Source organism: Oryctolagus cuniculus, chromosome 4 (assembly GCF_051225735.1).
Source record: "Oryctolagus cuniculus isolate XC-2025 breed Fujian yellow rabbit chromosome 4, ASM5122573v1, whole genome shotgun sequence".
Taxonomy (NCBI): Eukaryota; Metazoa; Chordata; class Mammalia; order Lagomorpha; family Leporidae; genus Oryctolagus; species Oryctolagus cuniculus.
In genome coordinates this window covers 113,205,609-113,225,918 of record NC_142870.1, presented here as the reverse complement: position 1 = coordinate 113,225,918, position 20,310 = coordinate 113,205,609, and the positions used below count along the sequence as shown (strand labels likewise).

The 20,310-nt window shown below is 36.5% G+C and overlaps 1 protein-coding gene across 3 annotated transcripts in view; it reads right to left on the bottom strand.

Moving 5' to 3' along the window:
• ZBBX (zinc finger B-box domain containing) overlaps positions 1-20,310 on the bottom strand; it is a 164,559-nt gene that overhangs the window by 11,437 nt on the left and 132,812 nt on the right. For 2 of the 3 annotated variants that reach the window (XM_089331010.1, XM_089331011.1), the window contains 2 exons: positions 15,192-15,308; positions 5,132-5,389 (listed from right to left, as the gene is read on the bottom strand). In XM_089331010.1, the coding sequence (XP_089187136.1) occupies positions 5,132-5,389; positions 15,192-15,308 (375 nt within the window). Of the gene's footprint in view, positions 1-5,131; positions 5,390-15,191; positions 15,309-20,310 lie in introns of those variants that run through there. The other variant, XR_016232581.1, reaches the window with a different exon arrangement.

Genomic DNA, 20,310 nt, shown 5'->3' with positions numbered 1-20,310 from the left:
GGAGGGACGTTATTGGGGGGAAGCCATTGTAATCCATAAGCTGTACTTTGGAAATTTATATTCATTAAATAGAAGTTTAAAAAAAATTTCAAACATGTCATAAAATCACAACATGTCAGGCATTGAAAGAAATCATTAAATGGTCATGGTTCCTGGATTAGATCATGTACCAAAAAAGAAATAAAACAGCTTTAAAAATTATCCAATGGGATAATTTATTTTTTATTAAAGATGCCTATCTGGATTAGCGAATCATTTGTGTCAATGTTAAGTTTCATGATTCTGATTATTGTTGTTTGGTTATGTAAGAAAATGTTCTTTATTTTTTAAAATGAAGACTAAAATACTTTAAAAGGTTTTTAATTAGTTTTTCTTTATTTGAAAGGCAGAGAGAGAGAGAGAGAAAGAGAGAGCACTAGCTCCCATCCGTTGGTTCATTCCCCAAATGCCTACAATGGCCAGGGAGGGCTGGAGCCAGAGCTGCAAGCTGGGAACTCATTCCAGGATTACATGAGAATGATGTGAATCCAGTACGTAAGCCAGCAGCACTGACTTCAAGGGTTCTCAGTGGCAGGAAATTGGAGTCAGGAGTCAGAGCTGGGAATAAAACCCAATCAACTCCCAGGAAGGATAACTAGCCACTCACTCTAAACTATTTTTTTGTAAAGAATAATAATGTTTACAGCTTCTTCTTAAATAGTTTGTTTTAAAAAAGGAAAGAATAGGGTATGTATGGATGTGTGTGTATATGTGTGTATGTGTATGTATTAAACTGAGGAAAGTATATGCAAGTATACAAGATTTCTACGTACTATTTGTAGTTTTTCAAGTCATTAGATTTGAAATAATAATAACTAAGCTACCAAATATGTCAAGGAAAAACTAAAGCAAACCTTTAGAGAACTAGTTTTCTAAAAGTCAAATGATAAAGAATGGATGATAGTCATATGAAAATTGAAATCATGACAGAGAAGACAAACTAGATATAGTCAGAGTAAAATAAAAGCAAAATAAAAAACAGTTAAAACAATTAAAGAAAATATAAAAAAATATATTATTTAAAGAGGATATGACATAAAGATCATTTTCTAAGAAGGAAAGAGCCAAATGAAACAGAAAAATAATTCAAAGATATAAAAGAAGAAAATTTCTCTAAAATTAGGGAGGTTTTTATTCTTTAGACACAAAGAAAACCCTGTCACTTAAAAAAAAATGCTTAACTATTGACACTGAAACACAATGCTGGTAGAGTTACAGGATTTCAAGGATTAAGAAAAAAATTCTTCAGGCATCCAGTCAGAAAAGAAACCCATCATATGCAAGAGAAAAGGGGAGCTATAAAATTAAGCTGACTGGGGCCAGCACTGTGGCCTAGTGGGTAAAGCTGCTGCCTGCAGTGCCGGCATTCCATATGGGCACCAGTTTGTGTCCTGAATGCTCCACTTCCAATCCAGCTCTCTGTCATGCCTGGGAAAGCAGTATAAGATGGCCCAAGTCCTCGAGGCCCTATACCCACATGGGATACTGGAAGAAGCTCTTGGCTCTTGGCTTCGGATTGATGCAGCTCTGGCCCTTGTGGCCCACTGGGGAATGAACCAACGATGGAAGACCTCTCTCTCTGCAACTCATATCTGTGTAACTCTGACTTTCAAATAAATAAATAAATAAATCTTATAAAAAAATTAAGGTACCCTCAGATTACATCACAGCAGAATTCAGGGTACAAACAGGATTTACAAGGTTTAAGATAAAGATGACCCAAGGGTACCACCATCTGCCAATTTGCCAATCAAATACAAGGACAAAGGTAACAGGCATTCTCACAAATGAAAGAACTCAGTTACTAGAGCTACCATGAGTTTTACCTACAGGGAAAAATAATTTGACTATTCAACCAAACAACTAATAAATGGAATAACTGATAAAGGACTAATTGGGACCATCTTCAGGGTCAGAATACAGTGGAGATATATTGACTAAATATATCAAAAATCAATTGTTGGCCAGCGCCACTGCTCAGTAGGCTAATCCTCCGCCTGCGGTGCTGGCACACCGGGTTCTAGTCCCGGTCGGGGCGCCGGATTCTGTCCCGGTTGCTCCTCTTCCAGTCCAGCTCTCTGCTGTGGCCCAGGAGTGCAGTGGAGGATGGCCCAAGTGCTTGTGCCCTGCACCCGCATGGGAGACCAGAAGGAAGCACCTGGCTCCTAACTTTGGATCGGCGCAGCGCGCAGGCCATAGCAGCCACTTGTGGGGGTGAACCAACTGAAGGAAGACCTTTCTGTCTGTCTCTCTCTCTCACTGCCTAACTCTGCCTGTCAAAAAAAAAAAAATTGTGATCCATTAAATAAATATGGCTAACATGCCAATTGGCCATAAATATTAGAGACACAATCAATAATGCCATAATCAAACTTAATGGAAATGCATTGAAATAAAAAACTCAGGATTTGGTCTCCTTAATTTTAAAAGTTTTTTTTTTTTTAAATGATAGATTAAGCCATAAAATTTCCATTCCAGTATTCTATTGATCTACAAAAAGTATATAGTTCAACTTAGTAATTTTTCTGGTGAAAAGTATTTATCAGAAATGTACAATTTCCTTTAGATGCTTTTCAGTATATCTTTTGTTAAGTTGGGTAAATATATATATATATATATAAAATACATATACACATATAATTTTAAGTATTATGCAGAGTATAGTCTATTTTTTATAAAATTATCACCACCTTTCCTTCAATCTATTCATTGTTCTACATATATATTTTTACATGTGTAGTTATGATATAATAGAGATGTTTACAATGATGCATGTGTAAATTCATAATGATTGTTTTAGTAAGACTGTAGGGGTTTTGGTTTTCTTTAGTATTCTTTAACTATTTGAATTTTTTAATAACTAAGTTGAATCATTTTTAGAAAAACAGCAGTCTATGGGTAATAAGGGAAGAAACCACTAATGCACAAAAACAAGAAAGGGAAGAGCAAATGTTGAATATATGGGAGCAGAGAATTTTCTAGCTTGCCTCTTGGATCTGTAGCTGGCTTCTTTTTCACTGTGTAGCTGACTTTTTGATGAAAATAAGATTACTTCCCTTCATGTTGTTGTTGCTGAACCAGACTTTCTCATGATCACGTATATGTTCATACATATTAGCTAGACTATTATTATGGAGGCTTGAAATAAAACATACACATTTAGTTACCCCTCAAAATGTGGTTTGCTAGCTACCTGAAATGGCATCACCTGAGTACTTGTTAGAAGTGTAGATCTCAGACACCACCACAGACCCACTGACTCACAATCTGCATTCTTAACAAAATCCCCTAGGGCATGTATCCAAGCCTAAAGTGATCTAACAAGTGAGTTGGACAGTAGCTTTCATAAAGCTATAAAGATTAACCATTAGAATTAAGTCAGTAGGAATGTATGGAGAACTATAAAGCTTTGCAGTTACAAACTTCCTCCTCCCTCTCTTATTCCCACTCTTATTTTGGAAACCCAAATCCCAATAAACTGGGTGGTAAAAATATCATCTTAAGTGTTAAAGTGATCATATAGGTAGGATTAAGTGTTAAATGGGTCATATAATTAAGATCAAGTGTCTGCTAATAATAATAGATAGAATTAAAAATGAGAGAATGCTCTTTTTTTCTTTTTTTCCTTTCTTTTTTTTTATTTGACAGGTAGAGTTAGACAGTGAGAGAGAGAGACAGAAAGGTCTTCCTTCCATTGGTTCACCCCTCAAATGGCCGTTACAGCCAGGGCTATGCTGATCCACAGCCAGGAGCTGGGTGCTTTCTCCTGGTCTCCCATGTGGGCGCAGGGGCCCAAGCACCTGGGCCATCCTCCACTGCCCTCCCGGGCCACAGCAGAGAGCTGGACTGGAAGATGAGCAGCTGGGACTAGAACCGGCACCCATATGGGATGCCAATGCCACAGGTGGAGGATTAACCAAGTGAGCCCCTGCGTCGGCCCCCGAAGAATGTTCTAACATGGGAAGCAGTCCACACTGCAGACTCATATAATGACAATCGCTTTAAATAGCACTCTGACCTCAGAATCAGCCCTTAAGGCATTCTGGTCTGGCTGAAAAGCCATGAGAGCATTTCAGGCATGGAAAGCCAAGACACTGTGGCAAAAAAAATGTCTTGCATGAAGGATCTCTGTGAGAGAGATCCCAGTGAAAAGAAGTGGACATCAGAGGAGGATGTACTTTTCTATGAAGGGAAGAGAGAACTTCCACTTTGCTTATGGCCTTGTGTAAATACTGACAGAGATTGTGGATTCAAAAGGCTTCCATAGCCTTGGCAGCTCATGTCAAGAGCCTCAGGTGATCACTTAGATCATACATAAGAGTGTTAACTGTTAAATTAACAACAGAAATCACTGTGCACTTACTTCCCATGTGGGACTTCTGTCCTCAATGAGTCATATTATGAGAACTAAATACAAAACTTGGTCTCAAACAGTTTCATGTGTATCTGTGTGTGCATGTGCAAATTGTTGAAATCTTTACTTAGTATAGAGTTGGTCTTCTGTGTATAAAGTTAATTGGAAATGAAACTTAATGGAGAATGGGACTGGGAATAGGAGAGGGTGGAGGAGGTGGAGTGGGAGTGGGGGTGGGAGGGCAGGTATGGTGGGAAGAATCACTGTATTCCTTAAGTTTTACTTATGAAATTTCTACTCATTAAATAAAAGGTTTCTTTGGGAAAAAAACTAAAAGCAAAAAAAAAAAAAAAAGAAAACACAAATATATTACAGACACACATACAAGATAATAAAAAATAACACTACTTTAAAAAAAGATTAACCCTTCAGTGGTTATGGGGAAAGGAGAAAAAAGATTTGTTTTTCTGCACACATGAAGTCTTTATGCCACATTTGATTGTGTATTATGTAGACTCAGGAGAATCAACCCTGTGCAACTGCACAGCAACACTTGCTTATCATATTTTCTTCCCATTAGCAGTGGATAACAAGAAGAAAGACATACTAGTTCATGGTTAAAGAAGGAAAAGGAAAGTCTACTTTGTTTTACTGCTTGTTTTCCTAGCAAGAGTAATGAACAATGAGGCAGAGGGCAGAGATAACATTATCTATGGTGAAAAAAAAAAATAGCCTTACCTGCAAGATTTCTCTGCACATTTAATTCTTTTTCCAAACTTGCTATGGTTTGTTGATCAGCAGTGTCATCTAAGAAAGGCTCATTCTGGTCAGCAGTATCAACATATTCAATTTCTGAAACTTCAGATGCAGCTCTGGATAGTGATTGAGCAGCTGCACTACTTGATTGAGAATGAGAGGATGAAAGGCATCTGGAGCATTTTGTAACAGAATTGGAAACTGGCAAATTTGCTGTTGAGGGTCTCTGTGATTTCTGGTCTAAAACAAGAAGTGAAAATTTTTAAATCAACTGTTTTTAAAATTCTGAATGAGTAATAATACAAAATACCAGCCCCCTACACAGTTAAGGTTCATGCAACAGAGTTTATGAGAAAATCCACTTTTGATTATCATCTATTTCAGCTAGCCAAGATCTGTTAATCTCAAATCACTTCCACTATGTCATAAAGAATGCTTCTTGTAATTTTTCTGTAATTTTCTATATTCAGAAAAAGACAAATGAAATGCAATATTCACCGAAGCATAATATTGATGGTTTATAATTTATTCCTATATTTAAAAATATGGGAACAGAACAAATACATTAATATGAAATGGCTGTGTGGATTTTTCCAAAACCAAAGCCTTTCCAAAGACTGAGATCAAATCTTTAATCTCCTAAATATGAATTCACTCTGCTACTTTCCAGGTCACTTGAATGTAGAAGTCCCAGAAGCGCAGACCTAAGACAGGTGATTGCATTGTTCCATTAGAGTCATCACTACTCCATGTTGATCTAATTCAAACATTCACTTAGTTGACTTCTTCGACAGATGTGTTTATTTTTAAGGAGAGGAAAAAAAATCCCTATAAATATTCTACTAACACAGCTTATTTTTGTTTTGGTATTTCTCACAAAATATTCTTTAATAAATGCCAAGGGAATTTTCACAGTACACATTTTCAAATTCTAGCACCAGTTAATTTTCAGATGTACTGAATCATTTTTCTGATTCAGATAAATATATTAACTATAAAAAATTTATCTTGTAATTTTACATTCCCTTAACACAACTTGCCATGGGTTAAAACATTAGACTCTAAAGAAGTGCAGTTGTCACTGTAGCAATCATGACCTAACTGAACGTGTGTCATATAACACTATAGCCCCTCTATCGATTCCAGTGAAAATATAATATTCAAAAAAGTGAAAGTGGTCATAGCATATTAAACATGTAATGGCTAATGAGTTTGTGTTTTTTACTTAAAGAATTCCATTTTGAATGCAGCTAATACACTAAGAAGAACCTGAATGCAGTATGTAATTATTTAAGCAATTAATACTGACTAAGGGTGAGTTCCAAAGGGCACCAAATTTAATGAACATTTCAGAAATCAATTTTTATAATAATTTTGTTAGAATTATTTTGTGAATATATTAAAGAAAGATCCTGATCTTTTTGGGCCTGTTTGTGTTCAGAGACAATTCTGAAGAAAAATAACTGACAAAAACTCACCTAGGTGTTAAAAATACATAAATCCCTAAGAATTACATTGGCAACTAGAATTTGTAAGTAATTTCCCCTTTTATCTATAATAAGTAGAGAATCAATATTCTATTCATAATCACCCAGAAAGGCAACCTTGCCATGCTTGCATAATGAAGCTCTAGTAGGAAAAACAGCAGTGGCATCACATCTTTGAGTATAACAACAATTCACTCTGTACACCAAACTTTTAGAGCTGTGTAAAAAGCTTTGTTCTTGTATCAGCATTGTGATGGGTCACAGTCAAGGTAAAATGCAAAGGAACTCAGAACTCTCATTAAAATAATATAAACAAAGGAAGATGTTATTAGTAAGGCCTGGACTATTGCCAACACAGAAAAATATTAAGTGAGAAAAATTTTAAATAACGTAAATGCCCTTCAGAAAAATCAGGAGAGTACAAACACTTGCTCAACTTTTATAACAACATCTGGTTGCCACAGTATTTAAACTTAATTGATCCCAATTGAGGGGAAAACTACCCAGGGGATGGGTCAGACTTATGATCAGCACACAGCAAAGAGACAAACCATCTTTCTTACTGGAAAATATGCTCAAAGTGAAATTTAAACAAAACAGAGAATTAGATAGAAGAAGCACTAACTTGGTCCTTGATATTCTTGTTCACTTAGGTCAGTATATCATTCTCTGCAATGTTTAATTTGTAAGCTTATCAATGTTATTGCTAAGGTTAGGATTTGACACAATATTAAGAATGGCACTAATACAACATGCCACAATCGAGGGGATCATTCCATAAAGAAAAAAAGAAGCACATTGTGTAGATTACCAACAGAAGAAATTATTTTTGGAGCGAATTGTGCTATCACTAGCAATATAATCTCAGGAAATCATTAACTGTTCACAGTTATCCTCTAAATACAACAAAATAAATTTTCCATTGTGGTAGCCATAAAATATTGCTCTATAATTACTAATTAAAGTATGCCAAATATTGAGAAGTTAAAATGCAATGTACTTTCAGGTTATATTAACAAACACAAGAATGCTCATAAGAATATGAAAAATATGAATCACTTCAGTGAATAATATTTAATATTCCAATAATGGTTGCTATTCTAGATTTAACATTGCTATTTGATGAAACATAATTTTAACAATGTGTTTTTGAACAGAATTTTGATAGCAAATAACATCCTTATTCAAGGACCCAATATTTTAATTCTAATAAAGAATGCAAAACAATAACCATCTATTGACAATCTTGTTCCAAGTATAAACTGCTGAGAATTATACATTAAAAAATGAAATTTATTTTCTAAGAGTTCCTGAAACACATATAGAAATTTTATTTAGCAATATGGTTTAGAGGAAAGAATGCTAAACTGGGTAGCTAAGAACCTAATTGTCTCATCACACTGAATTAGAAATCAGCCTGTGATCTGAGATACGGCATTTCATATTTGACATGTTAACTGGATGATATAAATCTCTTCCAACTCTGAGAACTTATGAATTAATACTCAACCCAATTCAACTATAAAGTCATTTATCAACTCCAAATACTGCTAGGCCATGTATCAGGATCAGGATACTCAAAAGCAAATGAGAAGCTGGTGTTTGGCCTAGTAGTTAAGATGCCAAGTAAGACATACACACATCCCCCACTGGAGTGTCTGCATTTGATTCCTAACTCCAGCTTCTGACTACAGCTTTCTGTTACTAAGAGGGGCAGCAGTAATGGCTCAGGTAGTTGGGGGTCCCTGCCATCCACATGGGAGACCTACATTGAACTTACTGACTCCTGGCTTCAGCCTTAGCCTGTCCTGACCATTGCAGGCATTTGAGAAATGAATCATTAGATGAAAGTGCTCTCTCCCTCTCTCTCTGTCCCTCCCATTTCAAATTGATAAATCAGTAATTTTTAAGTGAATGAAACTTTGCCCCTACCTTCAATTTGAACTCCAAAGTTAAACTTCAAACTAATGCACACATTCAGAAATATGTACCAAGCACTTACAATATACCAGGCCATGCTATATCACAGAGGATAAACCAATAAACAGAGCAAGATAAGCCTTGTTGTTTCCAACCATAGGTGGGAGCGAGCAGAAAATAAACAAATACATGAGATCATGTCACATGGAGATAAGTTCTAAGAGAAAGAAAAAAGAAAGTAGATGTAATAGAGGCACCCTGGAGACTAGCATTAGATACAGTGGTCTCAAAAGGCCTCTCTAAGGAGACAACATCTGAGCTGACACTGAATAAAGGGAAGAAAATATAATCATACAAAGCAGGCTGTGACAATGGAGAGGGAGGTTACACAGCACTCTAGATGAGAGAGAACAGCAAATTCTAAAGCAAAGAGCTGAATAGGAACATGGCCTCTCCAAGAACTGAAAGGAAGCCAGTGGAGCTATAATACAGATGATGCAGTTTGGAAGACAACATGGGAAGCCAACCCCGGTAATGCTGTGTTAGGGAATGCAATTTTTCCTACCATGTATAGGAAGCTTTGGATGATTTAGGTTATTAAATGATGTGATAAAATTTATGGTTTAAATTTATGGAAAGCATACCTCACTCCCTATGAATTAAAAGTATGAATAATTTTATGACTATAAATATAAGCAATTAATTCTCCAACTATAAACTATAGAATTGGATGGGAATTAGTCACAACAGCATGATTGTGGTGGGGAGAAAGTGAACTTGGGAGGGAGAGGTTCCTGGACTCATCTTGAACAGTGAAGATGAAAGTGCTCAGATTCAGGACCAGTTTTGGAGCTGAGAGCAGCAGGACTTGGGATGAATAAGATGTGGTGAATGGAGTCAAGATGTATCCTGACTTTCAGATTTAATCCATTTTCAGATGGTATCGTCATGTACACAGACAGAAAATTCGGGTGAAAGGGGCAGATTCTTGGAGAGCCAGAGGGAGAATCAATGGAATTGCTGACAAACACACAAATACTTTCTAGCTGCCATATTTTTGTCCTTACAAATTTTAAAATGTTATGGAAATGGAAATTTATTTACATATTGGTATCAGTTCAAAATAAAAGATGCATATATTGATAGTCAGTTACTATACTTGTCTAGAAAGCCATTGCACAGTTTCCCTAACTGATAAGTTATTATTTTTATAAGTTTCAACTGAAATGTCATCTAGTCTCTAAAATCTTTCATATCTACATTTTCTATGGCAAAACCATTATTTTATAACCTCAAAAAACTATATATGTACCTATTTTTATTATAATTGATAGAACATATAATTATTAATTACCTATCAACCTCCAAAAGTACGTTATAAAATTTATAAATGGTAGAAATTATGTGTCTGAGCATGTGTATTAAATTTTTTTTCAGAATATGATTTTTTTAAAAATATTACTTCCAGACTATATCAGCACAACAGGGAGTTGTTGATAAAATAAATGCAAATTCCCAGGTTTCTCCTTAGCCTTAATTAATCAGAACCTCCCAAAGATTCAGAAACAACATAACAATGGGTTTCCCACGTGATGCATACTCATCTCTGAGAACCTGTGTACCAGACTGCAAGGCAAAGATTTATTTAATTTCACAGTCCCTGGACTCAGACAGGTGATCCAACAAATGTGTTTGTCATGTTGTTAATTTTTGTTAGAGAGAAAAGGTGTGTGTGTGTGTGTAGTGTGTGTGGAGAAAGAGAGAGAGACAAAGAGAGAGACAGAGAGAGAGGGAGAAACAGCATGTGACACAGAGGGAGCGTTTATCTACTGGATCACTAGCTAACTGCCATCAAGGGCCTCTGGCCTCAGCAGAAAGTGGGGACCTGGAATGCAATCTAGATATCCCCAGAAGGGTGGCCGTGACCCAATTACTTGGGCCATCACCTAAACTGCTTCCCAGCATCTGCACTGGCAGGAATCTGGAGTCAGCAGCCAGATTCTAGAGTCAACCCAGGCACCTCAGATATAGGAAGAGATCATCTTCATCCCTAAGCCAAAAGCTTAAAAGTGTTTTGTAATAAATCGTTGATTATGACTAATCTGCCCAAATTGATACTTATAAACATTTGGCTACTTAGTTATAAAGATTTCTCTTAGTAATGAATTTCTCATAGCATACATATGAATTTATTTTCATCAGTGTATACCATAACATAAAATTTTCTTCTTACTTCCTCAGAAGGAAGCAATCAGAAGTTTGGAAGCTGCTCTAGACTTTGATATGAGACTAGGTACTTAAGCATAGAACTAAAAAAAAGTCATGAATGGTTTCTATACTAATTTTTTTTTTACATCTGACATATATTCATCATAAATGCATATAGAAAGGAGTCTATGTTCACCAAGGAGTTTTAATCATCATCTAGGGCAACAGAGACATATAAATCTTATATATAGGATAATCTTGTGTAATTGAATTTCTGGCTTGAAGAGAACATTTAACCAAGGTAAATAAGGTACTTTACAGGATTCCACCTAAACCATGAGCTCATTAACATCAGGGAACATGATTTAGGCATCTCTTTATCCCCAGAGCCTAGCATAGTGTGGACACACTCAACACATGCCTTAATTCAATAGTTAACAACTGTAACCTAATATGAAATTCAGCACAAAGCAAACCTCCTTTAACAATTATGGCTTAATAATATTAGTAACTTTAATGCTGTCATATACTCTGTATACACTCATTAGGAAAGGATTATAATGGACATTGACCATATCAATAGTTATCCTTCCTCAGCTACAGAGTTAATGAATGGAAATCAAGATATCAACAATAAAGCATTACATTCAAAAGCAATGTATACTGTTGAAATCTTTTTTTTCCTTTTTCTTAAACTTTTATTTAATGAATATAAATTTCCAAAGTACAGAATATGGATTACAATGGCTTCCCCCCAATAACGTCCCTCCCACCCGCAACCCTCCCCTTTCCCACTCCCTCCCCCCTTCCATTCACATCAAGATTCATTTTCTATTCTCTTTATATACAGAAGATCAGTTTAGTATACATTAAGTAAAGATTTCAACAGTTTGCTCCCACACAGAAACATAAAGCGAAAAATACTGTTTGAGTACTAGTTATAGCATTAAATCTCAATGTACAGCACACTAAGGACAAAGATCCTACATAAGGAGTAAGTGCACAGTGACTCCTGTTGTTGACTTAACAAATTGACACTCTTGTTTATGGCATCAGTAATCACCCTAGGCTCTTGTCATGAGCTGCCAAGGCTATGGAAGCCCCCTGAGTTCACTGACTCTGATAATTTTTAGACAAGGCCATGGTCAAAGTGGAAGTTCTCTCCTCCCTTCAGAGAAAGGTACCTCCTTCTTTGATGGCCCGTTCTTTCCACTGGGATCTCACTCACGGAGATATTTAGTTTTTTTTTTTTTTTTTTTTCCCCCAGAGTGTCTTGGCTTTCCATTCCTGAAATACTCTCATGGACTTTTCAGCCAGATCCGCATGCCTTAAGGGCTGATTCTGAAGCCAGTGTGCTGTTTAGGACATCTGCCATTCTATGGGTCTGCTGTGTATCTCACTTCCCATGTTGGATCACTCTCTCCCTTTTTGATTCTATCAGCTAGTATTTGCAGACACTATTCTTGTTTATGTGATCCCTTTGGTTCTTAGTCCTATCATTATGATCAATTGTGAACACAAATTGATCACTGGGACTAGTGAGATGGCATTGGTACATGCCACCTCGATGGGATTGAATTCGAATCCCCTGGTATGTTTCTAACTCTACCGTTTGAGGTAAGTCAGCTTGAGCATGTCCCGAATTGCACATCTCTTCCCTCTCTTATTCCCACTCTTATATTTAACAGTGATCACTTTTCAGTTAAGTTTCAGCACTTAAGAAGAATTGTGTATTGATTACAGTATTCAACCAAAAGTATTAAGTAGAACAAACAAAAAAAATACTAAGAGGGATAACATATCAAGTTGCTCATCAACAGTCAGGGTGAGGACTGATCAAGTCACCATTTCTCATAGTGTTCATTTCACTTTAACACGTTTCCTTTTTGGTGCTCAGTTAGTTGTCACCTATCAAGGAGAACAAGTGGTATTTGTCCCTTTGGGATTGGCTTATTTCACTCAACATAATGTTTTCCAAATTCCTAACAGGGATCACTTTTCAGTTAAAATTTAAACACCTAAGAATAACTGTGTGTTAATTACAGAGTTCAACCAATGGTACTAGAACAAAAAAAAAATACTAAAATGGATAAAGCATTACATTGTACATCAACCATCAGGACAAGAGCTGATCAAGTCACTGTTTCTCATAGTGTCCATTTCATTTCAACAAGTTTCCCCTTTGGTGCTCAGTTAGTTGTCATCGATCAGAGAGAGCATATGATATTTGTCCCTTTGGGACTGGCTTAATTCACTCAGCATGATGTTTTCCAAATCCCTCCATCTTGTTGCAAATGACCAGGTTTCGTTGTTTTTGACTGCTGTATAGTATTCTAAAGAGTACATGTCCCATAATTTCTTTATCCAGTCTACTGTTGATGGGCATTTGGGTTGGTTCCAGGTCTTAGCTATTGTGAATTGAGCTACAATAAACATTAATGTGCAGACAGCTTGTTTGCCAATTTCATTTCCTTTGGGAAATTCCAAGGAGTGGCATGGCTGGGTTGAATGGTAGGGTTATATTCAGGTTTCTGAGGAATCTCCAGACTGACTTCCATAGTGGCTTGACCAGTTTGCATTCCCACCAACAGTGGGTTAGTGTCCCTTTTTCCCCACATCCTCTCCAGCATCTATTGTTGGTAGATTTCTGAATGTGAGCCATTCTAACTGGGGTGAGGTGAAACCTCATTGTGGTTTTGATTTGCATTTCCCTGATTGCTAGTGATCTTGAACATTTTTTTCATGTGTCTGTTGGCCATTTGGATTTCCTCTTTTGTAAAATGTCTATTGAGGTCCTTGGCCCATCTCTTAAGTGGATTGTTTGTTTTGATCTTGTGGAGTTTCTTGATTTCTTTGTAGATTCTGGTTATCAACCCTTTATCTGTTGCATAGTTTGCAAATATATTTTCCCATTCTGTCGGTTGTCTCTTCACTTTCCTGACTGTTTCTTTTGCAGTATGGAAACTTCTCAATTTGATGCAATCCCAAATGTTAATTTTGGCTTTGACTGCCTGTGCTTCTGGGGTGTTTTCCAAGAAGTCATTGCCGGTACCTGTATCTTGCAGGGTTTTTCCAATGCTCTCTAATAATTTGATGGTGTCAGGTAGTAATCTTTACTTAATATATGCTAAACTGATCTTCTGTATATAAAGAGAATTGAAAATGAATCTTGATGTGAATGGAAGTGGAGAGGGAGCAGGAAAGGGGAGGGTTGGGGTTGGGAGGGAAGGTATGGGGGGGAAGCCATTGTACTCCATAAGCTGTACTTTGGAAATTTATATTCATTAAATAAAAGTTAAAAGAAAAAAGCCAGCTATCACAACCTCAGCTATAAGTGGCAAACTTCACCTAGGCTACTCATTTTACATATAGATATGAGTGATAATAATATGAACCAAGTGGAAAAGTATACTAAATGTGGTATAGAGGCCGGCGTGGTGGCACAGCGCATCAAGCCCCACATGCAGTGCAGGCATCCCATATGGGTGCCAGTTCTAGTCCCAGCTGCTCCAGTTCCCATCTAGCTCCCTGCTATGATCTGGAAAAACAGTATAAGATGGCCCAAGTGCTTGGGCCCCTGCACCCACATGGGAGATCCAGAAGAAGCTTCTGGCTTCGGGTCAGCTCAGCTCTGGCCATTGCGGCCATTTGGGGAGTGAACCAGCGGATGGAAGTCCTCTCTCTCTCTCTCTCTCTGTCTGGTTCTACCTCTCTATGTAACTCTGTCTTACAAATAAATAAAATCAATACTTTTTAAAAATATGGTATAAAATACTACTTCCTTCATGTATAAGGCAAGTTTATATTTTAAAATGATTGTTAAAAATACACTATATCCTGATCTATGTTTTACAAATATTATTCCCTAATACACTGTTATAGAAAACATAATTGAATTTTTCTAGAAGAATGATGAATTCACTTGGTGTCTTAGAATTCTGGTTTTGGAGGGCCAGCGCTTTGGCTCACTTGGTTAATCCTCCACCTGCGGCGCCAGCATCCCATATGGGCACCAGAATCTAGTCCCGGTTGCTCCTCTTCCAGTCCAGCTCTCCGCTGTGGCCCTAGAGGGTAGTGGAGGATGGCACAGGTGCTTGGACTCCTGCACCTGCGGAGGATACCAGGAGGAAGCGCCTAGCTCCTGGCTTCAGATCGGTGCAGCACCGGCCATGGCGGCCATTTGGGGAGTGAACCAATGGAAGGAAGACCTTTCTGTCTCTCTCTCTCTCTCACTGTCTGTAACTCTACCTGTCAAATAAAAAAATAAAAAGAATTCTGGTTTTGAGGGCAAAGTCCAAGATATTTAGTTTAAATGGTTGAGTCTAAATGTGTAACTTTAAAAACCAATTTTCATGTGCCTAGTAAACTGCTAAGAAACCAACTACTAAACCAACAATATGGCAATGCTAACTTATAGCCAATTTTACCTATCTTCTGTTGTTTTCTTATTGAAGATAGATTCTGGACACTCTTCAGAACACCCAAGGCAACTGCATTATCAGCATGTGTACTTAGGCTGTGGTCTGGGATCCATTCTCTGTCCCCTGGAAACAGAAAAACAGTAAAATAATATAACATATGAAGTGAGAAACATTCATGTTGGCCTGATATATTTATTATCTTACTGAACAAATTTAGCTGAATAAAATATCTTTAACAATGATATATATCCATACATATATTATGAAATATAAAATCTCATAAACTAAAACCCACTAAATTCACATATATTGATTAAAAAGAAAAAATAATATATCAGTTGCAAAATATTACACTCATATGTTTAAATAGGAACAAATATTCTTAAAAGTATATGACAATATAACATAAGGTATAACTGCTTTTTATTTTATTTTATTTTATTTACTCATTTTGTATTTGAAAGACACACAGAGAGAGAGAGAGAGAGAGAAAGAGAGAGAGAAAGAGCGCTCTTTCATCCACTTATTTACCCTCCAAATTCTTGCAACACCTAGGGTTGAATCAAACCCAAGCCAGGAGCCAGGAAATCAGTTCAGGTCTTCCACATTGGTCGCAGGGACCTAACTACTTGAGTTGCCACCTGCTGCATCCCAGGGTGTGCATTAACAGGAAGCTGGAGTAGGAAGTAGAGCTCAGACTCAGACTCAGGCCCTCTAAGTGGAATGTGGATGTCTTAACAACTATGCCAAATGCCCATCCTACTAGTTTAGCATGAATAATCACATGTAAAAGGACAGGTTACCCAAGAATATTGATGACACCATGGCCCAGCTTCCAAAAAGAAACAACAAAATCATGAACAAATAGGAAATCGAGTATACAAAGGCAGTTTTAAAAGCTTGTGGATAAATACAATTAAAAGAAAAGTTTATTTTGGTGCAAAATTTTGGATACTCATGTAGTTTTTTGATAATACACATTTTCCAGGAACTTTTTGAAGACCTGTCACATGTATAACTAATAAGGAGATTGAATCAATAATCAAGAATAACCTAACAAAGAAAGGCCTGGAACTAATATTATGTGTTACTGGTGAATTCTATCAGACATTTACAGAGGAATTCACCTCAATCCTTCTTCAACTTTTCCAAATAATTGAAGAGAAGAGAATACTTCTTACCTCATATTAGGAAGCCAACATTATCCTGACACAAATGTCAAATAAAACACTATAAGAAAAGTATCAACCAATAAAATTATCAATGAATATGCCTAAGGAGCAGTTATGCAAAAATCCTCAAGGAGGTACTAGCAAACAAAATTCAGCAACATGTTAAAAGGATTATACACCATGACCAAGGAGAATACACTACAGAAATAAAAGGATAATTCAACATATGAAAATCCATCAGTATAATTAAAACACTGACATAATGAAGGAAAACAAAACAGGATCACCTCAGTTGATGCAGAGAAGTTATTTGACAAAATTCAACACCCATGCAAGAAAAAGAACACTCAACAAACTAGGAATAGAAGGAAACTACTTCCACATAATAGTCATACCTAAAAACCCAGAATAAACACCATATTCAATGGTGAAAAACTGAAAGATTTTCCTCCAAGATCTAAAGAAATTCAAGGATTGACATTTTTACCACTTCTATCCAACATACTACTGGAAGATCTAGCAAAGAGACAAGAGAAATAAGTAATAATCATTCAAATGAGAAAGAAGAAAAAGTTATTTCCATTAACAGATTATATAATCTATGTAAAAAGAAACCTAACCATTGCATGAAAGAAATCTGTTAGAACTAATAAATGGAATAGAATGCAAAGTCAGCAGGCAAAAATAAATTACATGTCTATATACCAAAAATAAAAAATATGAACTCAAGCAGACAATTCTATGTATAATAATATAAAAAGGATAAAATATTAGAGAATTAACTAAGGAGATAAAGAATGTTCATAGAAAGCTATAAAACATTACTGAAAGAAATTAAGGAAGACTTAAATAAATGGAAATATATCCCATTGCATGGACTGGAAGATGTAATAGGGTTAGGATGGAAATGCTACTCAAAGCAATTTACATACTCAAGGCAACACCTATCAAATTCCCAACGCCAGGTTTTGAAGTGATAGAAAAATCATACTAGGCCAGTATTTTGGCATAGTAGGTGAAACCACCACATGCAATACCAGCATGCCATATGTGTGCCAACTTATGTCCCAGTTGCTCAACTTCTAACACAGCTCCCTATTAATGGCCTGGGAAAAGCAGCAGAAGACGGTCCACGTGTTTGGCCCCTGCCACCCACATGGGAGACCTGGAAGAAATTCCTGGCTCCTGGCTTCAGCCTGGCCCAGCCCTGGACACTGCAGCCATCTGGGGAGTGACCCAGTGGATAGAAGATCTCTGTCTCTCCCTCTCTGTAACTCTGGCTTTAAATAAAAACAAATAAACCTTTAAAAAGGAAAAAGAAAAACTCACCCAAAAATTCAGATGGAATCATAAGGGACCTTAAGTAGATGAAGCAATCTTGAGAAAAAATAATGAAGCTAGAGGACTCACCCTTCCTAATCACAGAACTTATTACAAATAAACAGTAATGAAAAAAGTATGGCACTGGAAAAAAGTCATACATGTTGACAACTGGAATAGAATAAAGAACATAAAATAAACCCTAGCATATATGATCAAATTATTATTGCTGTTAATTAAGAATGTTTATATATATAAATGTATACATACATATATATATATATAGTATAAAATAAGATGTTCTGAAATATGTCTCCACAGTGGAATGGCTAAATCAACCTAATAAGCATGTATCTAACCTCACAAATTAAATATTTTTGTGCATAATAAGATTATTTAAAATCTACCCTCTTAGTGAAATTATTTTTGACAAAGAACCTAGACCACAAAGACAGTTCTTTTAAAAAATGCTGCTGGAGGGGCCAGCATTAGGGTGCAGTGGGTTAACCCACTGCCTGCAGCACGAGCATCCCAGTTAGGCACCCGTTCAAGTCCCAGCTGCTCCAGTTCCCATCCAGCTCACTGCTAATGTGCCTGGGAAAGTTATGGAGGATGGCTTAAGTCCTTGGGCCCTTGAACTCATGTAGGAGACCCAGAAGAAGCTCCTGGCCTTGGTCTGTTCCAGCCCTAACTGTGGCAGCCATCTGGGGAGTGAATGAGTGGATGTATTTCTCCTTCTCTCTCTGTAACTCTGTTTTTCAAATAAATTAAATGTCTCTTAAAAATGCTGCTTGAAAACTCTATGCATATGCAAAAGAGTGAATCTATAATTTAACCTAACACCACATACAAAAATTAACTCAAATTGGATAAAAGATCTAACGGTAAAATTTAAAACTAAAAATTCTTAGAAGAAAATGCAATGTAAAAGCTTCACACATTAGATTTGGATACAATTTCTTGGATATGTTACAAAAGGCACAGACAACGAAATAAATAGTAGACAACCTGGTCTTCATGAATTTTATAATCCGCATTAATAGATACTTATGAGCAGAAAAACAGCAATCTCCATGGGGCAGGCCTTTTGTAGCACATCAATTAAAGACTTCACTTTGGATGCATGCATATTAGATTGCCTGGGTCCAAATCTCATCTCTGCTTGTGAACTAGCTTTCTAGTACTGCATCTGGGAGTCAGTAAGTGATGGCTCAAGTACTTGAGTCACTGCCACCCATGTGGGAGACCTGGATACAGTCCTTGGCTCTTGAATTTGGCCTGATTTAGAAATTATGTGCCATTTGGGGAGTTAACAAACAGATGGAGAATAGGGTCTCTCTCTCTCTCTCTTTTGCTTCCTCTCTCTCTCTCTCTCTTACTGCTGCTGTTGTTCTGCCTTTAAAATAAATAAGAATGCCCAATCAAAACACCAATGATATTCTTCTCATATCTAAAAAATGATATTAAAATTCATATGGACACACAGAGGACCCTCAAGAGCTAAAGCAATATTAAACAACAAAAACAATGTCAGAGACATCACAATACCAGATTTGAACACATACAACAGGGAATATAATCAAAACAGCCTGTTAATGGCACAAAAATAGACATGTAGACCAATAAAACAGGATAAAAAAATCCAGAAATCAATCCAAGAACCTACAACCAATCAATATTTGACAAAAGAGCCAAAATCAATTCTTGGAGAAAGGACAGTCTCTTCAACAAATAGTGCTGGGAAAATTGGATCTATGCATGCAGAAGTATGAAAAAAGACCCTTATTTTACACTTTATTCAAAAATCAAATAAAAATTCTTCAACGATCTAAATCTACAACCTGATACAAAAAATTACTATGGGAGAACAATGGGGAAATTTTGGAAGACATTGGCATAGGCAAATATTTCTTGGAAAAGATGGCAGAAGCACAGGCAATAAAAATAAAAATAGAAAAATAGGATTACATCAAGCTAAGAAGCTTCTGCACAGCAAAGGGAACTCAACAAAGGGAAAAAGCAACCAACAGAATGGGAGAAAATGCTTGCAAGCTATGTAACTGGTAACAGATGAATATCTAGAATCTATAAAGAGCTCAAGAAATTCAGATATAACAAAACAAAAAATCCAGTTAAGAAATGGGCAAAGGACTTGAACAGGTGCTTTTCAAAAGAAGAAATTCAAATAGCCAGCAGACACATGAAAAAAAGTGCAGGATCATTAGCAATTAGGGAAATGCAAATCAAAACCACAATGAGGTTTCACCTCACCCCTGTTAGAATGCATCTCATGCATAAATCAAAAAACAACAAATGCTGGTGAGAATGTGAGGAAAAGGTTACCCTAACCCACTGTTGGTGGGAATTTATATTAGTATAACCATTATAGAAGACAGTATGGAGATGACTCAAAAAGCTGAAAATAGATATATCATAAGACCCAGCAATCCCACTCCTGGGAATTTACTCACACAAAATGAAACCAGCATATGAAAGAGTTATCTGTATCCTCATGTTGCTTGCAGCTCAATTCATAATAGCTAAGATATGGAATAACTCAGATGTCCATCAACTGATGACTGGGTCAATAAATTATGGAATACTACTCAGTCATAAAAAGAATGACATCCTGT